This window comes from Meles meles, chromosome 1 (assembly GCF_922984935.1).
Source record: "Meles meles chromosome 1, mMelMel3.1 paternal haplotype, whole genome shotgun sequence".
Taxonomy (NCBI): Eukaryota; Metazoa; Chordata; class Mammalia; order Carnivora; family Mustelidae; genus Meles; species Meles meles.
In genome coordinates, this window is record NC_060066.1 from 49,824,570 (window position 1) to 49,836,910 (window position 12,341).

Genomic DNA, 12,341 nt, shown 5'->3' on the forward strand with positions numbered 1-12,341 from the left:
TCTCTAGTTAATTACGGAATAGTTGCATTCTTTCCAGAGCTTCACTATGTGTTCCGGATAGGACACACTGTGTTTTTGGCTAGGACAAGTCAACGGGAAGCCATCCTATGTGAACCACTGGGCCTCCAAGGCAGAGAGACACTAATACCCATTTGGCTGTCAAATTGTGAATGTACTTAATCAGCTGAATTGATCAACTGAAAAAAGAAGCCCCCCAAAAGGAAAACCTAAAGTAAGAAACATCTAAAACTGAGAGTAAAAGCACACATAAGCTAATAGCATTTCCATTTGTATCATACCTCGCGCTCATAAAACACATCTTCCAATGTCTTCCCTCCACTGCCATCACCCACAGCCTCAAACAAAGGCTTGTATACCTAAAAAAAGAGGCTATTTTTAAACAGATTCTCATTTCTTATAAATATGTATGAAGATATTTTCCTACCAATATAGAAATGATGTCTCTCTTCTAATCTACCCAGAAGGACTGAATGTTTTTTTGTGAGATCTTTGGCCTCCTGAAAACAATACCAAAAAACCCAGATAAAAGATGGATATCTAGCCTACTAGCTTATTCAGGTCTACAGGGCAAGAGGTAAGAGCGAGTCCACTCTGGATAAACTTAGATGAGCTAATTTCTGCATTAGGTTCTTAGGGCTAACTGGGCACATTATAGAGGATAAATGAATGCTTGTGGTTTAACCAGCATGGGTTCATGGGTTCTTTGAAATGACAGTTGATAAAATTCACATGGAATTTCAAGTGTGGAAGGGGTGGAAACTGGGGAGAAGCTCGAAATTTAATATTATGCTAAAAAGCCTCTTGTGATGACATAAGCTACTGCAAAGATTTATGCAGTTTGCTGACTTCTCTTTCCCAGAAGGCTTCAGAAACCCGTAAGAAAAGGTAAGAGTGTCATCCCAGTTCTGGAAAAGTTACCTGGAGGGCATCATGTCACCGTAAGTCAGAAGGAATGGAATTAGGGGATGAACTGAGAAGCCGCAGGCTCTTAAGAGAGCATTTGGACGTGGAGTAGGGGAACAACATAGCAGCCCGCCTTTCATTGCTATTTCTGGCCCTGATTAAACGGAATGGTAGAAACCAGTATGTCCATATTCTCGCTTGCATTTCAAGTAGACATCCTGTACCTGAGTGTGTCTACCCAATGGGTAAGGACTGCTGGGTCAGGCTCTTTTTTTAACTTTGACATGAGCTCACATATCCAGAACACTGCACCCGTCCCTTGGGGAACTTGCTCTATGAAGCACTTCAAAAGACCTGCTCAAATGACTGCTCCTTGGAGATTTAAACAAATACTTGCTTGGCAGGAACCTCAAAAAGGAAAAAAAAAAAAAAAAAGAAAGAAAGAAAGAAAAAGAAAAACCCACATGGCCTGGAAATTTGAAGTACTTCTTTGGGAGAAGTTCTAAAATGACATTGCTTTCTACCTTAAGAACATAAATGCTTTAGAGAAGACATGTAAATTTAATGTATGAACTTCTAAAGTACAGGTGATGAAATGTGAGAAATTCAGGGTGCCTGGTGTACTTACGTACCCCATAATGCTCTGCTACTCTCCTCATCTGATCAAAGTCTTCTGCTTGAGCCAAAAGGCGCAACCCTTCAGGATAGAGCTTGCCACAGGTCGGGTAGAGGGTCTCCCGGTCGTCTTTGCTCAGTTCAGTGCCAAAGGAGTTAAGAGTGATGATAAAAGCACGCCTGTCAGCCTCAAACTGAATTTGCAAGACATAGAATCAGTGAAATCTAACCATGTACTAAATGCTATAAACAGAACCCTAAGTAGACAAATTCATTTCCACAGTGATTTGCTTTTCTTTCCAGATTTTTGTCTAATTATAATACAAACATGTGTTATTAATGTTCCCTTAGCCTCTTCTTTTTTTTTTTTTTTTAAGATTTTATTTTATTTTGACAGAGAGAGAGTGCACGCGCCAGCATGAGCAGGGGGAGTGGCAGAGGGAGAAAGAGAAGCAGAATCCCCTGCTGAGCAGGGAGCCCAAGGAGAGGCCGGATCCCAGGAGCCTGGGATCATGAACTAAGCCGAAGGCAGCTGCTTAACCGACTGAGCCACCCAGGTGCCCCGACCCTTAATGGAGTAATTTTGCTTGCCAGAGAAGGATCACACAGTGTTAATGGTCCATGACTCTTGAAACCCCACTGAACTTTATCTCCCAGGCACTCTGCAATTAGTTACTCATGGGTCTCTGTCACATAGGTCACTAGAATCTCAAATGTCTCTTCCATAAAAATGGGAATAGTACCTACTTGCTCGGGTCTGCCCAGAATAGGACAAGATAAGTGGAAGTGCCTGGCAGGTGTCTTGAACAAAGAGTGCGTGTTGTAAATGTTAACATCTCTTCCTGGTTCCTGATGTTATGATTTTTTTTTTAACCTAATGAAGCTTTATGCTACTTACCATTTGTCTGTACTTTGGTGGTTTTGGTTTTCTTCTTGAAAGTCCTAGGTTGGATATCAATCAGTCTAACAGCTCAGGATCATTTGGCCCAGGACAAGGTACCTTCCTCTCAGGCCTATCTCCTCACTTGTAAGGTGACAGGGCTGGACCTTATGCTCTCCCAGGTGGGTCACATATACTCAGGTCCTGTCTTTGTGCTGAGCACCACCGGGCACCTGAGCAACCAGCTCCATGTTAGGCCGATTTCCTCTAACCACTCAGTTTTTCTTGAAATTTCTTACTATTCCTTTCATCTCCATGTTTCTTTTGTCTCTTGATTCTCTTCCTACCTCTTCCTACCTCTGACCATACCTTCTTAGTCTGTCCTTCATGGGATCCTCTCTGCTTATCATGGGAGTTTCTCATAGTGTCCTTGAGCTGGGAAATTCTCCATCTACCTGAAACATCCTGCACTTACAGTATTTAAAATCTGGAAATTATTTTTCTCCTTACTACACTGTAAAATCTTTAAGGGAAATCATTCACTCTTGTTTATTGTTTATTTTTTAATATCCAGTGCTTGAAATGTACAAAGACCACAACTATTTACTGAATCCAATACAATGATCTGTGATTCTACTACTTTCAAAATTCTCCAATATTCTCTACAATGTTGCTACTCAAGGTGTGTTTCTTGGAAGGGTAGCTTTGATGTCACCTAGAAGCTTATCAGACATGCAGTTTTGGGGTGGCTCTGTTGGTTAGGTGTCCCACTCTTGTTTTCGGCTCACGTCATGAGAAAAAGAAATACAGAGTCTCAGGCCATAGTTCAGGGCTACTAAACCAGGGCTTGCATTTTAACAGGATTCCAAGGTTATTTGTATGCAAAAAATAGCTGAAATAAATTTCTCTACAACATCCTTTGATCAGCTTACTTTTGACGAATTAACAAATCCAGACTTGCAGCAGATTTTACTGGAACTCTTTGGTTAGAACAGGTGTTTCCTATCAGGAGGGTGAGAATTGGTTGCTTCTGATCCTTTTGACTGACCTCATGGCAAGTATGGGTGACCCACAAGCTGGGAGTGACCTCATTTGGAAGCAAAGGCAGCCGCCCCTGGCTACTGACTGTAACTGTCAGGAATTTTAGACCTTTCAGGGACAGAAGAAACACAAGAGGGAGATTTCAAGGCAATCGGAAACCTTGAAATAAAAATTAGAGCAGGAGGACCAACAATTGAGTTAATTATTCCACATGCCCTTTAATGTGCTTTCTAGTTCTAAGACATTGGAGTCTTTTTTTTTTCACTTTTTTTGAGTTTTATTGAGCAATCATTGACATGCACTGCTGTAGGAGATGTTAGGATTTTCAGGAGAGCAGGGTGGACTAGGCAGCACTGCAGATGTGCCGAGCAGTAGAGGCTGCTCTAGAGGAGGAAGGCTCATGAAGTTATGGGCACGACCTGTGGAGGAATGGTCTTGGGTCAAGCACTGGGAAAGCAGGTGAAGAAGGAGGCTGCACCGGGTACCTGGACAGGTAGTTGGGAAGAGAAAAGGCTTCACAGGCCATGCCAAGAGAGGACTTTGATTGATAAAATAGTTTCTCTGAACTTGCCAACTTCATTTTCTTATAAATACTTCTTTGTCTTTGCCTACAGTGTGTGTCCTTCCTTCCAGAAACCTCCATGTTGAAACCTTACAGGCACTGGAGAGTCCCATAAAATGCCATTTTTTTTTTTAAAACAAGAAGCCCTTTTATTTCCTCCCCAATTCGATATGATTTCCTTTGAATTCCTATTATCCTTTAATTTCCCTTTTACTGTAACTGCCTGATATATCTACCTTAGTAATTTTTTCTAGTCTGGAGGTTCTGTGCGTGTGTGTATGTGTATTCTTAGTGAAAGGAGCTACAATCTTGAAATTGTAAAAGGGCTCTCTTGTGTTTGACCATCCCTAAGCAGACAGTTTGATATAACATCTGATTACGGACGAGAGTAAATGTGTGGTATTCGATTTCACTTAAGCCTTCTCTGTCATTTATGGAGGGCGGGCACAGATGATGCCAGATGTCCTGTGTCCTTTCACTCTTCCTTACACTCATTCATTTTAAAACCATAACTTATTTTTTGTTATTGTTGCAAAAGTATACTGTTGACGTATTCAAAATCATTATCAGTTGCACATGATCGAGTTGGGCTGATCAGGACACATTCTTGCCGGTTCATTATTGGAGGGTGGGAATACCTCGTGGAAGCAGTGGGTAGAGGGGCTGATGGCCGTGGAAGAGAGTGAAGCGAACGGGAATCGAGCCCAGCCTCGCTAGCTCGGGAAGATGAAACTTATTCTAAGCTTGCTTTTCACTGTTTCGTTAAACATACAGGCTGTCAGAAGGGCAAAGACAAATAACAAAAGGCACAAAGGCAAACGTTACACTGCAGTACACTTGAACATAAGTCAATTTCTTTTTTTTTTTTTCCATGTGAAGTCACAATCTTGTAATTAGGTCAAATTTTTGCATGCAAGGCCAGGTTAACCGTGCTCTCTTTACCATACTGAGCTTTCTGAAGTCTCCTGTCAACTGAGATTAAATAAGGACAGACATGGAAAAACTCTGTAACTGGAAGTGCGCTACTGGTGCACGAGTAAAATGGGGGCTAATTACATGATATGATATATTTATGTAAATATGTCAATTTATTTATTTATTTTAAAAATACATCAATTTATATAAATCTGACAGATCTCGTCTGATCATATCATTAGAAACATCGTAACTGCACGTTATGTGTAATAATGCTTTTACATAAAGACAGTTAAATGTCCTTTTACATAAAGAGAGTTAAATGTACTTTTATTTTTAACACAGCTTGAAGAAAACCTAATCTAATGTGGTAGTATCATGGGCATAGGAAAGGGATAACGGGAACACTGGGTATATAGTTTGATCAAACCCTTACAGTGATAAGGATTCTTCGAATACTGTGCTGTCCTTTCTACATTACTGAGGATTACAGAGACATAATTCTTACCTAGTCCTCATTTTTATAGCACATGCAATATGATCTTGCTCATGAATTAGCCCTTTAAAAAAAGCCTGGGTGGCTCAGTGGGTTAAGCCGCTGCCTTCGGCTCAGGTCATGATCTCAGGGTCCTGAGATCGAGTCCCACGTCAGGCTCTTTGCTCAGCGGGAGCCTGCTTCCTTCTCTCTCTCTCTGCCTGTCTCTCTGTCTATTTGTGATCTCGCTCTGTCAAATAAATAAATAAAATCTTTAAAAAAAAAAGATTTTATTCATTTGAGAGAGAGAGAGGGAGCACAAGCAGGGGGCATGGCAGAAGGAAAGGGAGACACAGGCTTCCCACTGAGCAGGGAGCCCAATGCAGGGCTGGATCCCAGGATCCTGGGATCATGACCCGAGGGGAAGGCAGATGCTTAACTGAGTCACCCGGGTGCCTCGAATTAGTACTTACTTTTATCCAAGATTGTGAATGGTGAAGTTAATGTAGAGGTAATATGGTGGACAAACACAGAGGATCCAGAGGTAGGCTACCTGGGTTCAAATTCTGACGTTACCACTTATCAGCTATGTGTCCTCTGGCAAGTTACTAGCCTTCTTTGCACCTCAGTTGCCAGTTCTGAGAAATAGATACTAAACTCCCACGTTGTTGTGTTGTTTTTTAGATTTTCATTGTGCTGTGTTTTTTTTTTTTTTTTTTTTAGTTTTTTAAATTTATTCATTTGAGAGAGACAGAGTGCACAAATGGGGGGAGGTTCAGAAGGAGAGGGAGAAGCAGGCTTCCTGCTAAGCAGGGAGCCTGATGTGGGACTTGATCCCGGGACCTGGGATCATGACCTAAGTCGCAGGCAGATGCTTAACCAGTGGAGCCATCCAGGCGCCCTCATTGTGCTGCTTTGAAGTCCAAGTGAATTCAAGTATATAAAGCACCTAGGGTATTATCTGGCACATAATAAATGTTAACTATTAATAGTGTCATTTTACATCTTCTGTAAGGTTATGAGTTTTGCCATAGCTCTTATTTCACATATTTTGTACGTATAAAGCACACAAGCCATTTCTAAACCACAGGAATTATGTCAGTAGAAATTACATTTTCAAGCCATAGATAATGTGGCTTCTTACAGGGTAGCGAGCAGTTAAAAATTTATGACGAGAGTGCTTCATAGGGCCAGCAGGCCACTTATGTTATGTGATCAGAATGTCTGAAAGAGACTAGCTCACTTTCTGACATTTAGTATACCATAAAAAATGTTATTTATTTATCCATGCCCACTTCCTGTGTAATATAGATAAAGGCAAAAAAGATTTCTTGGAGTTTTCCAGTGACAAACTGTTACTTCAAGGACTGCTTTTGCTTGAAGAGTTTCAACAGGGGATAGCAAAGTATCTTTAACTGTAAAATTTTAATGATTAGATGTTTTGAAGGGAACTAATTTTATCATATGCTTATTTAGAACATTAATTTAAAATATATGCAGATGAAGGTATTCAGGTTTTTTGTTTTTTCCTTTTTTTGCCTAAAGGGCAGTTCTTATCAGGCTTTTTCTTGAAATCAGAAGTCATTGAACTATTTAATCTACCTACCAATGAAGTCACTGTGGCAGGTAATCTAATGATTAAAGACATTCTTTAGACAAAACTTAGTTTCACAGGGCAAAGCAAAGGGCTTTTTTAAAGTCTACAATGGTGTCTGCCTCTCGGTTGCCCCTTATCCAAGTGAAGCCAGCAGAAGAGATTTATATGAAAAACAATGCAAACTAAGCCCAGGATATCCCCAGATCCTTCTTCTTCTTCTTTTTTTTTTTTTAAAGATTTATTTTTTTGACAGATAGAGATTACAAGTAGGCAGAGAGGCAGGCAGAGAGAGAGAGAGGAGTAAGCAGGCTCCCAGCCAAGCAGAGAGCCCGATGCGGGGCTCGATCCCAGGACCCTGGGATCATGACCTGAGCCGAAGGCAGAGGCTTTAACCTGCTGAGCCACCCAGGCGCCCCTCCCCAGATCCTTCTGATCTCTGGCCTGAATCTCTGAGATCCACACAAGCAAGCAAGATGATCTCTGAGCACAGATGAAATCTGTGATGATAAAGAATTAAAAAGATTATAGCATCAGTTAGAGAGGCAGGTTAGAAAGCAGCGGTGGCATCTGACACCTAATTTAGTGAGCATGCCATCTGTGAATCACCTAACCCAAAGAGTCTTCCTACCCAGACAGAATGCTTGAGAATTGTTTGAGCCTCGTTTATTTTAGGATTTATATAAGGAACAGACCTACATTGGACCTTGGCTCCACATTGTGAGAATTCCCAGCTTGCCCAATGTTGGAGGAAGTTGGGTTATTATTACAAGTACTTATGGTCTACCAATTGCTCATAGTACACCAAAATTTTAACTAATTATAATCTACTTTGTTTATATTACATCAAAATAAATCATGACCAAACTTCTATATTCATCATTCTTTTGTAATTCCAAAATTAGAATTTCTATGTAGAAAACTTAGAAAATGCCACTCTTAACTGAAGGCATCAAATGATAAAATATGTTATTTTATTTTTATTTATTTTTTAGAGATTTTATTTATTTATTTGACAGACAGAGATCACAAGTAGGCAGAGAGGCAGGCAGAGACAGAGGGGGAAGCAGGTTCCCGCTGAGAAGAGAGCCTGATGCGGGGCTCAATCCCAGAACCCTGAGATCATGACCTGAGCCGAAGGCAGAGTCTTAACCCACTGAGCCACCTAGGCACCCCTATTTTATTTTTAGATAAAGGAGCTTTTTTAAAAAAATTATTTATTATTTGAGAGAGAGACAGCATGAGAAAGAACAGGCATGAGCAGGGGGGTGGAAGGAGAGGGAGAATTAGGCTCCCTGCTGAGTGGGGAGCCCAACATGGGGCTTGACCCCAGGACCCAGGATCATGACCTGAGCCGAAGACAGACGCTTAACTGCCAGCCACACAGGAACCCGCAGATAAAGGAGCTTCTAATATAAAGAAATATAAGTACAATTATGTAAACGAAAAGAAGCACATTATTTGGCATAAAGAAATTCAAGGACTTTCTTACCTCAAGAATAGGACACATGATTTCTGCTGTGACATCACCATGATTCTTACAGAATTTATAGAATGCCTCGAGGTAAGACTTAAAAAGAAGAAAGATCATAAAACAATAAAATGAAGATATTTTCCTCTGGAAATTTGTAGATCAGCTTTTCATGGCTTATTAAATACTTTAATGGAGGTTGAATAACTTGTCCCGTAGGGCGATATTTTATTAAAAATTCTATACAAACTTTCACATTGAAGCATACTGCACAGTTTTAAAAAAGAACAAAATTGTATTTATCGTACCTTATGATTCCTTAATAAGCACTTTTTTTTTGCATGGTTCTTGGTTTTATTTCACACGGTTAACTTTTGGTACTCTAATAAGAGTGCCAAGCTCTTTTATGAACTCACCAAGGAGTTCTAGATTTGGTCTTGTGCTGACATTTAATCTCTCTTGGTGCTCAGGAGACATGTTTGGGATGGCTTTGAACACGGAGGACACATTGGAAGGCAGAGTCTGGGCTAAACAGATTGTTTGCATCCCAACTCAGTTACTTACTAGCTAACTCACTTCTGCCAAGTAAGTCTTACCTCTCCATGTCTCTGTTTTCTCATCGGAGGAATGGGGATAGCAGAGAGTTTTGCTGGCTAGATTGGGTGAATTAATGCCTATAATCTGTTTAGAACAGTGCCTTCTGTTAGCTGTATCTCAAGGATGCCTTCTCTAAGTCCATACATTTCTTCACAAAAAGGAAAATTACCCGCAACACAGTGCTTTTGAAAGGACCATATGTTTTAGCATAACCAGTTCTATAAATGGCATGACAGCATACACTCCTTTAGTTACTCTGTGACATTGTCCAAAGATGCTATGGTTGTATGAGTGAAAATAGCCAGATTTTGCTCAGCCCAAAGGACACAGAGCTACTCAAATGGTAGCAACATAGTTCAGACAGAGATGGCCAGGTTGGCAAAGTGAAATTCAAGGAGGACAGAGATGGATACTGTGTAACACAAGGATCACTAGGTATGCTCATTGTTTTATATTTTATTTTTCAAAATTTTTTATTTTTAAGTAATCTCTACACCCAACCCGAGTCTCAAACCTACAACCCTGAGATCAAGAGTTGCAGGCTCCACCAAATGAACCAGACAGGCATCCCTGTATGTGGGTTTTTAAAAAATGGATATGGTTCACCTTCCTCATCTGTCCACCCACCCATATCCATCGATCCAACTGCTACTTTTTATGTCCCAGGCACACCAGGCAAGGAGCTAGGAATGAAGAGAAGAATGGGGTGCGTACTTCCTCTCAAAAATCTTGCTGCTTCAGGGGAATCTGACATTTATGTATTGAACTACAAGGCGAGGACTGTAAAAGCTGTATTCCAAGCCCGCAAAGCTTCATAATTGCAGAAGTTGGTTAATGGGCAAAGTAACTTTTAATGAAGAACTAACTCTGGTTAAGATGTATTATGTCATAAAGAAAAACACAGTATTTTGGGAGACACTTACTTTGTACAGTTTGTTACGCAGTAATTCAATATTCAGTTCATCTAGGGTATTTTCAGACATACAGTCTTGAAAGAATGGAGCTGAAAGCAGAAATTACCACACAAAATGAATTAATTCAAAGCATGATTAGTAACTGTAGAGAAGATTTCCTGAACATCTCACCCTGAGCTCACTCCTGACCAGAACACTGTGCAGTGAAGCCACAGACTGGATCCAGCTACCAGTGACGATGACAGTAAGAGTCATGATTTACTGAGTATTTACTGTGTGCCAACTGGTCACTGAACACTGCATCTATTTCATCTTATTCGATCCTGACGACACCTTGGAACTATTCACTTTATGGCTTACTTTTTGAAGCCCCCTCCCCACTCCTCATCTCATAGCAGCATTTATCATTTGCAGCCTTACTATGTGCTAAGCATTGAGTTGTACTAAAACTATGTCGTTATTTAGTTTTCAAAGCTCTTTTATACTAAGATACTAATATTTTTAAAATGAGGAAACTGAGGGGGAACTGCATTGCTCTACCTCACCAGGTTGGGACCAGGCAGAGCCTGGAGTCAAATATCCATGATTATAGACTTACCCTCTTTCCACCACACTCCCTTACCATCATACATTTAAGGATGGCCATTTTTTTTTCTTTTTAAAATTTCTGTTTTCGGGGCGCCTGGGTGGCTCAGTGGGTTAAAGCCTCTGCCTTCAGCTCAGTTCATGATCCCAGGGTCCTGGAATCAAGCCCTGCATCCTGGCTCTCGGCTCAGCAGGGAGCCTGCTTCCTCCTCTGTCTCTGCCTGCCTCTCTGCCTACTTGTGATCTCCCTCTGTCAAATAAATAAAATAAAAATCTTAAAAAAAAAATTTGTTTTCACCAGCAAAAATTTTGACACATGGTCAACAGTGAATTGCTATGAATTGCCACCCTCCAGTTTTCCTGACAATAAATAAAATGATCCTGCTAGCATTTTGAATGCTAGAAATATTATCAGTGTTAAATTATAATGAAATTAGCATTTATTTCATCATTGCTTCAGGTAATTTGACAGGAACCCCAAGCATCTTAGGAAAATGGCATTCCTTAACTTCCTAAAACAAAATGCTGCCACGATACAGCCTTATTTAGACAGAAGTTTAAAACCAAAAGATAAGGAATTAATCATATAAAACCGAATTAGAAAATTAATTTTTTTGAAAAATTACAAGTTCTATCATTTATTTACTACGATCTGGCACAACATACAAAGGTTTGGAGGTTGGGAGGTGAGCCCCAGCTCCTACTTAGCTACCAATGGTTCTTATGTGATTCTGGGAAGGTTACTTTCATTTGTTGTCAATGAGAGAGCTGGACTAAATTATTTCTTAATGTCCCTTCCATGCCTAGGAATCTATACAGTATGACATTGGACTCATGGAGAAAAAGGAATTGAATGTACAATTTCTGATGACTATGAAAACATGCATAGGTAGTGATAAAATTGCTTACGTGTTCATACCTAATGGTGTTTCCACCAGAACAGCATTAAAGAGATCAGAGGGTGTCTCCGCAATGTTGACTGCTTCCATTTCTGTGAAACGGCCCAAAGGGTGGCACTTGACCAGAATTTCTTTCACAGATTTTTTTTGCAATGCACCATTCATTAGTAGGATCACATTGTCTATCATGTAACTGCACCTGGTTTAGAAGAAGGCTCAAGCATTACGAAATCAACTGTATGAGAATATGAAGCATACCAAAAGTTAAAATATATATATATATATATATATACACACACGTGTGTGTATGTATATACATATATATATATAGTTCAGGCACATACTCTTTCATTATGGAAATATATGAGTCTTCTTTTATTTTAAACTCTGGGGTTGAGAGCTGTAAATGGGGTAAAATATCTGACTCTCTGGGGATATCATAGTTTGAAAATCAATGTTATCATAACTAAGTAAAGCTAAATAAAACCTAGGCTGGTGGTAACAGGCAGAAAACGACCCATATATTTTAACTGTCAAATGTGGTAGGGTGAGGATGAGTGTGAAATTGTGTGTTTTCTCAGAACAGACTATGGGCTTAGGAAGTTGAGAAACACAGATTTGGAGCATTTCACTCTATTTTAAAAACTTACTTTTTAGATTGCAATAAAGCCCATCACTGATTGAGGATTTGAAATATTATAAAATACTTATTAAATTTAATATTAAAATATTAATATTTTATTTATTAGAAATTTAAAATATTCCATATTCTTTTCCTCCTATGAAGACTAGGTAGTGAACTTTCTAGCTGTTTTCTCCCAAGGTCCCCAAAAGTCCACAGGTTCATATTTTATGTGATTATGTTGCTC

The 12,341-nt window shown here is 39.8% G+C and overlaps 1 protein-coding gene across 1 annotated transcript in view; it reads right to left on the reverse strand.

The window, feature by feature from the left end:
- ATP6V0D2 (ATPase H+ transporting V0 subunit d2) overlaps window positions 1–12,341 on the reverse strand; it is a 44,108-nt gene that overhangs the window by 2,098 nt on the left and 29,669 nt on the right. The window contains exons 3-7 of the mRNA XM_046018515.1: window positions 11,493–11,671; window positions 9,998–10,077; window positions 8,499–8,576; window positions 1,557–1,733; window positions 300–377 (exon numbers count right to left, since the gene is read on the reverse strand). Of these exons, the coding sequence (XP_045874471.1) occupies window positions 300–377; window positions 1,557–1,733; window positions 8,499–8,576; window positions 9,998–10,077; window positions 11,493–11,671 (592 nt within the window). The remainder of the gene's footprint in view (window positions 1–299; window positions 378–1,556; window positions 1,734–8,498; window positions 8,577–9,997; window positions 10,078–11,492; window positions 11,672–12,341) is intronic.